Source organism: Manis javanica, chromosome 7 (assembly GCF_040802235.1).
Source record: "Manis javanica isolate MJ-LG chromosome 7, MJ_LKY, whole genome shotgun sequence".
NCBI classification, from domain to species: Eukaryota; Metazoa; Chordata; class Mammalia; order Pholidota; family Manidae; genus Manis; species Manis javanica.
The window spans coordinates 27906882-27919210 of NC_133162.1; the positions used below are offsets into that span (position 1 = coordinate 27906882).

A 12329-nucleotide genomic window follows, 5' to 3' on the forward strand; every position below is an offset into this window, starting at 1 on the left:
CCTCAAACCCAAAGACATGCACAGACTAAAAGACAAGGGATGGAAAAACATATTTCTGGCAAACAACAGCGAGAAGAAAGCAGGGGTTGCAGTACTAATATCAGGCAAAATAGACTTCAAAACAAAGAAAGTAACAAGAGATAAAGGACACTACATAATGATAAAGGGCTCAGTCCAACAAGAGAATGTAAGCATTCTACATATATATGCACCCAACACAGGAGCAGCAGCATATGTGAAACAAATACTAACAGAACTAAAGAGGGAAATAGACTGCAATGCATTCATTTTAAGAGACTTCAACACACCACTCACCCCAAAGGATAGATCCACCGGGCAGAAAATAAGTAAGGACACACAGGCACTGAACAACACAGTAGAACAGATGGACCTAACAGACATCTATAGAACTCTACATCCAAAAGCAACAGGATATATATTCTTCTCAAGTGCACATGGAACATTCTCCAGAATAGACCACATACTAGCTCACAAAAAGAGCCTCAGTAAATTCCAAAATATTGAAATTCTATCAACCAACTTTTCAGACCACAAAGGTATAAAACTAGAAATAAATTCTACAAAGAAAGCAAAAAGGCTCACAAACACATGGCGGCTTAACAACATGTTCCTAAATAATCAATGGATCAATGAACAAATTAAAATAGAGATCAAGCAATATATGGAAAGAAATGACAACAACAACAACACAAAGCCCCAACTTCTGTGGGACGCAGCGAAAGCAGTCTTAAGAAGAAAGTATATAGTGATCCAGGCACATTTGAAGAAGGAAGAACAATCCCAAATGAATAGTCTAACATCACAATTACCAAAAATGGAAAAAGAAGAACAAATGAGGCCTAAAGTCAGCAGAAGGAGGGACATAATAAAGATCAGAGAAGAAATAAACAAAATTGAGAAGAATAAAACAATAGTAAAAATCAATGAAACCAAGAGCTGGTTCTTTGAGAAAATAAACAAAATAGGTAAGCCTCTACCCAAACTTATTAAGAGAAAAAGAGAATCAACACAAATCAACAGAATCAGAAATGAGAATGGAAAAATCATGACAGACTTCACAGAAATACAAAGAATTATTAAAGACTACTATGAAAACCTATATGCCAACAAGCTGGAAAACCTAGAAGAAATGGACAACTTCCTAGAAAAATACAACCTCCCAAGACTGACCAAGGAAGAAACACAAAAGTTAAACAAACCAATTACGAGCAAAGAAATTGAAACGGTAATCAAAAAACTACCCAAGAACAAAACCCCGGGCTGGATGGATTTACCTCGGAATTTTATCAGACACACAGAGAAGACATAATACCCATACTCCTTAAAGTTTTCCAAAAAATAGAAGAGGAGGGAATAGTCCCAAACTCATTCTATGAAGCCAACATCACCCTAATACCAAAACCAGGCAAAGACCCCACCAAAAAAGAAAATTAGAGACCAATATCCCTGATGAATGTAGATGCAAAAATACTCAATAAAATATTAGCAAACAGAATTCAACAGCATATCAAAAGGATCATAACCATGACCAAGTGGGATTCATCCCAGGGATGCAAGGATGGTACAACATTCGAAAATCCATCAACATCATCCACCACATCAACAAAAAGAAAGACAAAGACCACATGATCATCTCCACAGATGCTGAAAAAGCATTCAACAAAATTCAACATCCATTCATGATAAAAACTCTCAGCAAAATGGGAATAGAGGGCAAGTACCTCAACATAATAAAGGCCATATATGATAAACCCACAACCAACATTATACTGAACAGCGAGAAGCTGAAAGCATTTCCTCTGAGATTGGGAACAAGACAGGGATGCCCACTCTTCCCACAGTTATTTAACATAGTACTGGAGGCCCTAGTCACGGCAATTAGACAAAACAAAGAAATACAAGGAATCCAGATTGGTAAAGAAGAAGTTAAACTGTCACTATTTGCAGATGACATGATATTGTACATAAAAAACCCTAAAGACTCCACTCCAAAACTACTAGAACTGATATCGGAATACAGCAAAGTTGCAGGATACAAAATTAACACACAGAAATCTGTGGCTTTCCTATATACTAACAATGAACCAATAGAAAGAGAAATCAGGAAAACAATTCCATTCACAATTGCATCAAAAAGAATAAAATACCTAGGAATAAACCTAACCAAAGAAGTGAAAGACCTACACCCTGAAAACAACAAGTCACTCTTAAGAGAAATTAAAGGGGACACTAACAAATGGAAACTCATCCCATGCTCGTGGCTAGGAAGAATTAATATTGTCAAAATGGCCATCCTGCCCAAAGCAATATACAGATTTGATGCAATCCCTATCAAATTACCAGCAACATTCTTCAACAAACTGGAACAAATAATTCAAAAATTCATATGGAAACACCAAAGACCCCGAATAGCCAAAGCAATCCTGAGAAAGAAGAATAAAGTAGGGGGGATCTCACTCCCCAACTTCAAGCTCTACTACAAAGCCATAGTAATCAAGACAATTTGGTACTGGCACAAGAACAGAGCCACAGACCAGTGGAACAGATTAGAGACTCCAGACATTAACCCAAACATATATGGTCAATTAATATTTGATAAAGGAGCCATGGACATACAATGGCAAAATGACAGTCTCTTCAACAGATGGTGCTGGCAAAACTGGACAGCTACATGTAAGAGCATGAAACTGGATCATTGTCTAACCCCATACACAAAAGTAAATTCAAAATGGATCAAAGACCTGAATGTAAGTCATGAAACCATAAAACTCTTAGAAAAAAACATAGGCAAAAACCTCTTAGACATAAACATGAGTGACCTCTTCTTGAACATATCTCCCCGGGCAAGGAAAACAACAGCAAAAATGAACACGTGGGACTATATTAAGCTGAAAAGCTTCTGTACAGCAAAAGACACCATCAATAGAACAAAAAAGAACCCTACAGTATGGGAGAATATATTTGTAAATGACAGACGTCCGTAAAAGGCTTGACGTCCAAAATATATAAAGAGCTCACCCACCTCAACAAACAAAAAACAAACAATCTAATTAAAAAATGGGCAGAGGAACTGAACAGACAGTTCTCCAAAAAAGAAATACAGATGGCCAACAGACACATGAAAAGATGCTCCACATCGCTAATTATCAGAGAAATGCAAATTAAAACCACAATGAGGTATCACCTCACACCAGTAAGGATGGCTGCCATCCAAAAGACAAACAACAACAAATGTTGACAAGGTTGTGGAGAAAGGGAAACCCTCCTACACTGCTGGTGGGAATGTAAATTAGTTCAACCATTGTGGAAAGCAATATGGAGGTTCCTCAAAATGCTCAAAATAGACTTACCATTTGACCCAGGAATTCCACTCCTAGGAATTTACCCTAAGAATGCAGCACTCAAGTTTGAAAAAGACAGATGCACCCCTATGTTTATCGCAGCACTATTTACAATAGCCAAGAATTGGAAGCAACCTAAGTGTCCATCAGTAGATGAATGGATAAAGAAGATGTGGTACATATACACAATGGAATATTACTCAGCCATAAGAAGAAAACAAATCCTACCATTTGTAACAACATGGATGGAGCTAGAGGGTATTATGCTCAGTGAAATAAGCCAAGCGGAGAGAGAGAAATGCCAAACGATTTCACTCATCTGTGGAATATAACAACAAAGGAAAAACTGAAGGAACAAAACAGCAGCAGAATCACAGAACCCAAGAATGGACTAACAGGTACCAAAGGGAAAGGGACTGGGGAGGATGGGTGGGTAGGGAGGGATAAGGGGGGGAAGAAGAAAGGGGGTATTATGATTAGCATGCATAACGGGGGGGTGGGAGAAAGGGGAGGGCTGTACAACACAGAGAACACACGTAGTGATTCTACAACATTTTGCTATGCTGATGGACAGTGACTGTAAAGGGGTTTGTGGGGGGGACCTGGTATAGGGGAGAGCCTAGTAAACATAATATTCTTCATGTAATTGTAGATTAATGATAAGAAAAAAAAGGAAAGAAGAGGGGGATTACTCCCTGATAGGATAAAACTAACTGTAAATCAACGATTAAAGCATGCTTTAAATATCCTTAATTTTGATCATTTAAAGGGTGTCAGATGATCAGCTATGGAAGTACAATTTTCTGATATTCTTTTTTCTTTAAAAAAAAAGCAGTTCCTGTGTGGTGATCTCCAATAAGTTCTTCACAATGATATAAAGGGCATATCAAAGTGTGGGCAAAGGGTTTGTGTTTATACAGAGGATCAAAGTCTAATTTGGCTACCCAGAAAACGAATTAAGATACGATATGAAGAAGAACTTCCAACATCAACATTCTCTGGAAGAGTCATTCCAGAAGATGAACATCAAAAAACTTCAACAAAGATCCTGGTGCTGCTGCAGTTGTAGCTGCATTCATCCCACTGGTTCCTGGACTTGCCATTGAAATGAAGAAGGAGATTATCTAAACTGGCCTGTGCATACAGTAAAACAAAAATTTGACTGGATCTATACTGTCAGAACTCAACCAAGAATCAGGAGAAGTGCAAGTTGCAGCACTCCAAAATCTTGCGACTACAGACTATCTACTGTTAAAAGAACATATGGGATGTGAACAGTTCCCAGGAATGTGTTTTTTTAATTTGTCTGATTTTTCTCAAACTATTCAAATTCAGTTAGACAATATCCATCATATCATTGATAAGTTTTCACAAATGCCTAGGATGCCTAACTGGTTTTCTTGGTTTCACTGGAGATGGCTGGTAATTGTAGGTCTGCTTTGGTTATGTAGCTGTATTCCTATTATGTTAATGTGTGTGCACAATTTAATTAGTAGTTTAAAACCTATACATGCTTATGTTACTCTACAAGAAGATATGTCAAAGAAATAATCAATCTTCCCATGTTTTCTTCCGCCTGCTACTTCTATAGCTTTTCTTCTTCTTTCCTAATTACAACCTTTAAATAGAATTCGTGCCTCATAACGAAATCACCGAGTATCATAATTCTTCCAAGTGGTAAAGATACCTCAAGACAAATGCTGGGCATAAAAGCCACAGGGCATAAATCTGCAAAGAAGTAAAAAGCTAACCTTTTCAAATAATATTGCTTCTCTCTCACTTACCAACTTTACATTTCCCTGTATGGCCCCGGAAGATGACTGGTTAGCCAGAGATGGGTAAGATTCCTCAAGGGAGGAACAACTTAAGACAGGCACAGTCGCAGGGGGACCATCAGGTGAGAAATTGGGGAACAACAGAGGTGAGGCTTAGAACCCCACCCCCCTGTTTTGAGAGAAATCTTCTGCATCTGTGGATGTTTTGTTGCCCTTGTCTAGCTTGGATTAATACTTAGTCCATAGGCACACACCTGATCATCTACATTTGCCCTCCTACAGCACTAAACTATGTTTTCTACCTTTATCTTGCATCTACCTACCACTTCAGCATTTTATTAAAAATAATAATAATAATAACAAAAATAATAAGGGAGAAATGTGGGATTCACATATAAATCAAGTATAAAAATCAAATGAATATTCATATTTGACCTGATTGTTTATAGTTCATAATGCATGATCAAAACTGAAAGTTTCTGTGATGACTGCCCTTGTACTGTTCACCATGTAAGAACTTATTCACTATGTAAGAATTTGTTCACCATGTAAGAACTTGTTCATTATGCTTCAGAAGATTGGAGACTGATGAGAATTAGGCTTGGGATGGATTAATGATTGTGCATTGAGTCCCCTATACAGAATTTTATTGTTGTTAACAACCATTTGATCAATAAATATGAGAGATGCCCTCTCAAAAAAAAAATGGGGAAGATGTTTTCAAACATACAAACCTGAAAGAATTCATCACTAGCACACTGTACTACAAAAAAAAAAAAAAAGCTGAAAGAATTCAGGCAGAAGAAAAATGAAGCCAGATGGAAGTACTGATCTGCACACAGGAATGAAGAGCACTAGAAATGGAACTACACCTAGGTAAATATGATTGTTTTCTTATTATTTCAAACTCTTAATAAAAGATAATTGACTCTTTAAAACAAAAAATAGTAATAATGTAGTGTGGGGTTTTTTACTTATGTAGTAGTAAACTGTATGACAACAGTTCAAAAATCAGGATGGAAGAAATAAATGCAGAAGTCAATATGCTGAGGATGCCAGAAGGGAAAGATAAAAAAAATCCTAGTCCTTTATATTACTGCAGAGCAACTGAACCAATATTAACAGCAACTACTTCTCTTGCAACTTCCTGATGTAGGAGGAAAAAAAAATCTATTTGATCACATCTTCGATTTACTGACACGGGTTTGTTTACAGCCATAGGCATTTCAAACGGATACGCTATCCATAGCTAGTTAACATGTTAGTAACATTAGTAAAGGATCCCAGCAAAACAGATTATCAATTGTCTCTAGGCTCAATAAACTCCTGTGAGAAAATCTGAAAAATGGACACTTACCCATGCTAGGTGTGGTTCCTCCTTCCAGTAAACCAGAACATAATTCAATCCGACCAGCACCTTTAATAAAAAAGCATTGCTCAACATAACAAATTTTTTAAAATTAAAAATTAAGAAAATTTAAAAGCATTGCTGAAAAATTATTGTCCAAAATAAACTCATATTAACAGTAAACTTCACATTTTCTCCAAATATAAAGCAAAAACTCTTGAAACTGAAAGTAAATTATAAAAAAACTATTTAAATCCCAATTTTATTTTGCAACCCACAATGTTTTACTGATAGTCAAATTTAAGAGAAAACTCAAATTAAGCTAGATCTCTTAAAATTTTGTAATACAATATTGTCTTTTCATGTATAAGGAAGTGACTTAGAATAAAGAAGTTTCTGGATTGACCATACATAGTGGAACACTGAATTTGCTGATAAGAAAGCAATCAATTTTTTCCTGAGAGTCTTTATTATTTTAAGCTTTAAAAAAGCACAAGTTACTTTTAAGTAGCTTAAATCAAGATAATTTCAAGAATGAGAGAATGCTGAAAGCAAAGAACTATCAGACTATGGGGTCTTGTCAGGAGCCAGCTTGAGAAAGCTTTTACCAGCCACAGTTGGGACATTTTCAGCATCAATAAGAAGAGTAACTAAAATGGATTAAAACACATCAAATATGTCTAAACCTAGATTGATGATAAAACAACTCACTGGAGGATAGAGAACAAGGTCATTATACCAAAGATCTGTAAATAAGGGAAAAGAAGCAAGCATTTATTCTGCCTTTCTTGTACAAACTGGACTTAAGTAAAACCAGTTGATGAGTGAAATTTCTTCCTTATGGAAGTAGTCTGCTAATAAAAAAAAGTTAGAAAAATAAATGCTAATAAAAAATGTAGTACCATTTTGTAAAGCCACCCCTCGTCACTTGCTGCCCCACCACCACAACCTGCCCCCCATATAGAGGAAAGACTGATCGTGCACTGAAAATGGCTCAAGCTGAGTGATGGGTACATGGGGATTCATTATGGTATCTACTCTTTTGTATATGTTTGGAATTTTTTGTAATAAGTTTTAAAATATGCACTGCTAAAATTATTAGGTGGAAAGCCTAGGATAAGGCTGACAATATGTGACTCCACTGATCAATCTTAATGTCACAAAAATAGAAAACCTAAGATGTTACAGACTCCTGATTTAATGCAACAGGGATTATGTTATCTATAAAGTAGATATGCCAGAAACTCAAATCTGAATATGATTAAGCCTTTGGGTTAAGTACAACTTTACAGGAAATACAAGGGTCAAGGGAACATATAAAGTGACATATATATATAAAGTAAATATACAATCAGTAAAATTGAGAATGTGGAATACTCTAAAAGATGAAAATCACAGTTTCTTTAACAAACTAAAGGAAAGAATTACAGAAAGAAAAAAGGAAAAACTTACAGACTGAAACAGACTTAAAAGACATATCAAACCAATGAAATGTTTGGGTCTTGATTCAAAGAACTATAAAACAAAACTGTATAAGCCAATTGTAGAAACCTGAAAACTACTTGAATATTTTTGATGACAGAAGTTATTTTTTTAAGATATAAGTGGTACTGTTTTTGTTATCTTTTTTTAAACAGTCCTTCTCTTTTACAGATATATACAGAAATATTTAAGGATGAAATGACATCATGTATGGGATTTGCTTTAAAATCTGGGGATGAGGGAAGAAAGGTAAGATTATTAGATCAGGGGTCTAATAATAAAGAACTATGGCTGCAGGCCAAAGGCCCACAGCTTTCTTTTTGTTAAGGACTGCCAGTTAAAAATATTTTTGCATGTTTTTAAAAAAATGACATCCTTACTAATATGTAACTCACATACCATACAATTCACCTATTTAAAGTATACAATTCAGCACTTTTTAGCATACGCACAGAATTCTGCTACCATAACCACAATCAATTTTAGAACATTTTCATCACCCCAGAAAGAAACCTCACACCCTTTAGCAGCTACCTCCCCTTCTGCCATTCCCTTCAGCCCTAGGCAACCACTAATCTACTTTTCAGTCTCCAAAATTTGCCTTATGTGGACATGTGACATTAGTGGAATCGTACAATATGTGGTATTTTGTGATTAGTTTTGTTCCACTTAGAATAATGTTTCAAAAGATTCATCTAACTTGTCACATGTATCAATAAGAACTTTATTTTTATTGCCAATTAAGAATGGTTTTTACATTTTCAAAAGATAATTTTAAAAAACAAAGGAGAATATTTGACAAAGAACAAATATAGTCAGCAAAGCCAAAAATATATTATCATGCTGCTCTTCGCAAAAGTTTCCTGGCTAACCACCCCTCGTCACTTGTCACCTCCCCCACCACAACCTGCCCCCATACAGATGAAAGACTGATCGTGCGCTGAAAATGGTTCAAGCTGAGTGATGGGTACATGGGGATTCATTATGGTATCTACTCTTTTGTATATGTTTGGAATTTTCTATAATAAGTTTTAAAATTTTCTGATCCTGTGTTGATGGAAATTTCTATGCTTCCAATCAAAGCAGGTTAAGTGCAAAAGATATATTGTGAAGTAAAAATAGATAATGTTCATAAAGAAAAGGTAATGATAAAAGTCCTGTTGATGAAAATGGCAACAAATCTCTAAAATCATCTTTAAAATCAATGGTTTAAAAAAAATTAAATCTAGACTAAAGTTAATTAAAAATTAAGTTGGGGAATAAACACTATTGTGGACATTTGACTCAAAATGTTACCTACTGGAGGAGTAAAAATAAAAGTTGATAATTTTCCAGTATGTTTTCTAGTTGGTTGGTTGTTTTCAAGAATATTACTAGGTCCTTACATCACCAGGGCTCACAATATCAGTTCACAGGAATCATTTTCAGACTCTTAAAAAAAGACTGCCAACTGTCATTCATTCTCTAATTTCTCTTACCTCCTCTTTCTGCATTTACAGCTGACTCTACTGAATCAACACACACTTCCATGAGAAATCCATTTGCTGCTCCTAAAATACATGGAGAACAATGTAATTTAATGATGGTACTATCCATCCAGATCAATCTACCACAAATATTTTACATTTTGCTGCCAAAATCAAATGTCCAATAATAGGCAGGTATATAAGTACACTAGGGCCTATGAATAGAATACACTATTAATTATAAAATGAATGTCTCTGTGAAATAAATACACATATATAAAAATTATACTGAGGAAAATATACACTGAATGCCAAATTAATCTTCCTCAAACACAGACCTCATCATCATATTTCAGGTCAGATTCTTTCAGTGCTTCTCAATACCTCAAGAATATGTTTAAATTTCTTTATAAGGAATATATGTTTAAGAACTGGGAGGGACTTCAAATCCTGGCCCCAGTACTTATTTGTGTGATCCTAGACAAGTTACTTAACCTAAGTTTTCTATAAACCAGGGTAGGTTTTAATACCTACCTTCAAGTAGAGTATTAAATAATCCATGTAAAGTGGATAGTACCCACTAAGTGTATGAAAAGTGTTAGTTATAATTAATGAACTACATATTATTTCCGCTACATGCCTCTAGTTCCTCCAACCCCCATCTCTGCACTTATGCCATCTCCTCAGTCCACAAAGTCCTTCCAGCTCCATTTATGAACACTAAACTCTTCCAAGGCTTATGTCAAATCCCATTTCCATATTTCTTCTCTCCCAAAGTAGGAAATTGTATTTCCCTGTTTTGAACTCATATAAATTATACATTCCTCTTTAAAATGCTTATTGTATCTCTTTAAAACACTGATTACTTTCTGTCTCATTACTATATATGTACATAGATGTCTCATCACTCTTACTTAACCTAAACTTCCTAAGTAAAGTCTGTATGTGACAAATCTTTATTATCACCCAAAGCAAGCACAGTTTCTACCCTGGTACACAATAGTCACACAAAAGTTTACTAATGACTGAATAATTACACATTCATAAAACCCTTGTATTTACACTAAAAAGTGTGATGAAAACAAAGCTTTTAGCTTTTTCTGTAAGCATAGAATTTTTAAACAAATAGGCCTCTAAGACCTATTTAGAGTCAGTACAGTCAAACTTACTTTCATAATAATACTAAGACTTATTTGCCTTTTTCACTGTCATTCTTTCACATGAGGTTTTTCTAGAGAAGTGTTTCTAGAGCTACCAGACACGTCAGGTTGAATGCAGAAGCAGGGAAGAAAATCCGGGTATTCCACTAATCCCAACAGTAAAAAGATTTGCAAAAATAGAAAACTTTGGCACACTTCTGTTTTGTTTGTTAAGGAAAATAGTTATTTTTCATAAAACATGTTGTGTTAACATGTAATGGGTTTATTATGGTTATTTTCTAGTTAATACATGCTTTTAAAATTTGTTTTCATTTCCAATAGTCAATATCGATAGATTGAACCTATATAAATAGAAGGTCTTGGAGATTTTCAAGAACTTTTAGGAGAGTAAAAGGTCCCGAGATCAAAAAGTTTGAGAAGGGATGGTTTATAACAGAGGAAAACTATTAAATCCCTGGGTTTAAAATTCAACACTCACATTAACTAGAAAATGAAGTTAAGTAGCCCCCAAAACCTTATAACTATTAAAAGGTGGCAGTTTCTTTTTGTTCTACCTATTTTCTAAGTTTTAGGGTCAGAGATAATGCAGAAACCCAAGACATCCTGTCCCAGGGTACCGAGGAACTGGTAAGAAAAAAAAAGGCAATTGAATGGGCGAGAGAATGTTTGCTTATATCCTTGCAAGCGTCTGCTTTGTGCGTCTGTGGTCATGGACACCACAGCCTACTCCCCCACCCCAATCTCCCTTTAAAAGCCCTAACTGCTTGTGCTTCCGGGAACTGTGGTTCTTTAAGGCACGGGCCTACCACTCCCTCATTTGTTGCAAATTAATAAATTATTCCTCTCTTTTCTTAAGAACGTCCTCATTGTTTTGTGATTTGACTTCTGTGACAAGAAGTTTCAGTGACATGGTTTTCCATAACAGTTTGGAGGAACTAAGAGTTCACGAAGGAGGGTTTGCCAAATACCCTAAGCACCTGCTATGCCATCCTACCCTGGTGCTGCAGAACTCGGGACTTTCGGCAGCCACAAGCTCTGCCACTTTTGTGGCTTTGGGGACAATCCTCACCCCCGCCGTAGCAACTACAGGTTATTAAGCGGTTACCACAGGTTAGGCACTGAGCTCAGCGCTCCACATCTAACTACCACAGCAAGGCCATGTAGGGGTACTTGTATGCTCGTGGGGAGACTGGGAACCTGAAGCTGAGAGAAGTTAACCAACTTGACTACGGGGGTGTGGGTGGGACGTGGCGGCAGTGGGATTCGAACCCACACATCTGGCTGCAGAGCCCGGCCACTCCCGCTACAAGCTCCCGCTCAGGCCCTCGGTTTTCACACTTTTAAAGCCGGAATGACAGAGTGTGCAGCGTGGAGCAATGTGAGGAGCTGGGGAAAGCACTCCAAGGGAAATCGCGGTTAATCAGTCTGCCTGCACGCCCACAGGCCCGCCCCGAGAGCTAAATCGGCCGACAGCCCGCTCCCTGCCCCTTTCCGCACCGGTCTTCCCGGAGGGTATCCGCGCACGTTTCCGCTCCAAGGGGGCCCCCTGCCTCTTCATGCTGGGCACGTTCCTCCCCCGAGCGTCTTCAGTTTCCCCTCAGTTAGAATACTGGCGCGCGCAACCAACGAAGCGCGTCCACAGGGCTGCGCGCGCCCCTGCACGTAACCGACGTCCACGCCCCAGCAGCCCCCGTGAAAGCAGAATCGCTCAGCGCAGGCGCAGTCACTGCTCCTCG

At 37.0% G+C, this 12329-nt stretch overlaps 1 protein-coding gene across 4 annotated transcripts in view; it reads right to left on the reverse strand.

The window, feature by feature from the left end:
- Positions 1–12276, reverse strand: part of CUTC (cutC copper transporter) — a 38420-nt gene extending 26144 nt beyond the window's left edge. For all 4 annotated transcript variants that reach the window (XM_037001234.2, XM_073240560.1, XM_017664385.3 and 1 more), the window contains exons 1-3: positions 12091–12276; positions 9446–9517; positions 6495–6554 (exon numbers count right to left, since the gene is read on the reverse strand). In XM_037001234.2, coding sequence (XP_036857129.1) covers positions 6495–6554; positions 9446–9517; positions 12091–12151 — 193 coding nt within the window. In that variant the 5' untranslated portion in view covers positions 12152–12276. The remainder of the gene's footprint in view (positions 1–6494; positions 6555–9445; positions 9518–12090) is intronic.
- Positions 12277–12329: the final 53 nt, after the last annotated feature.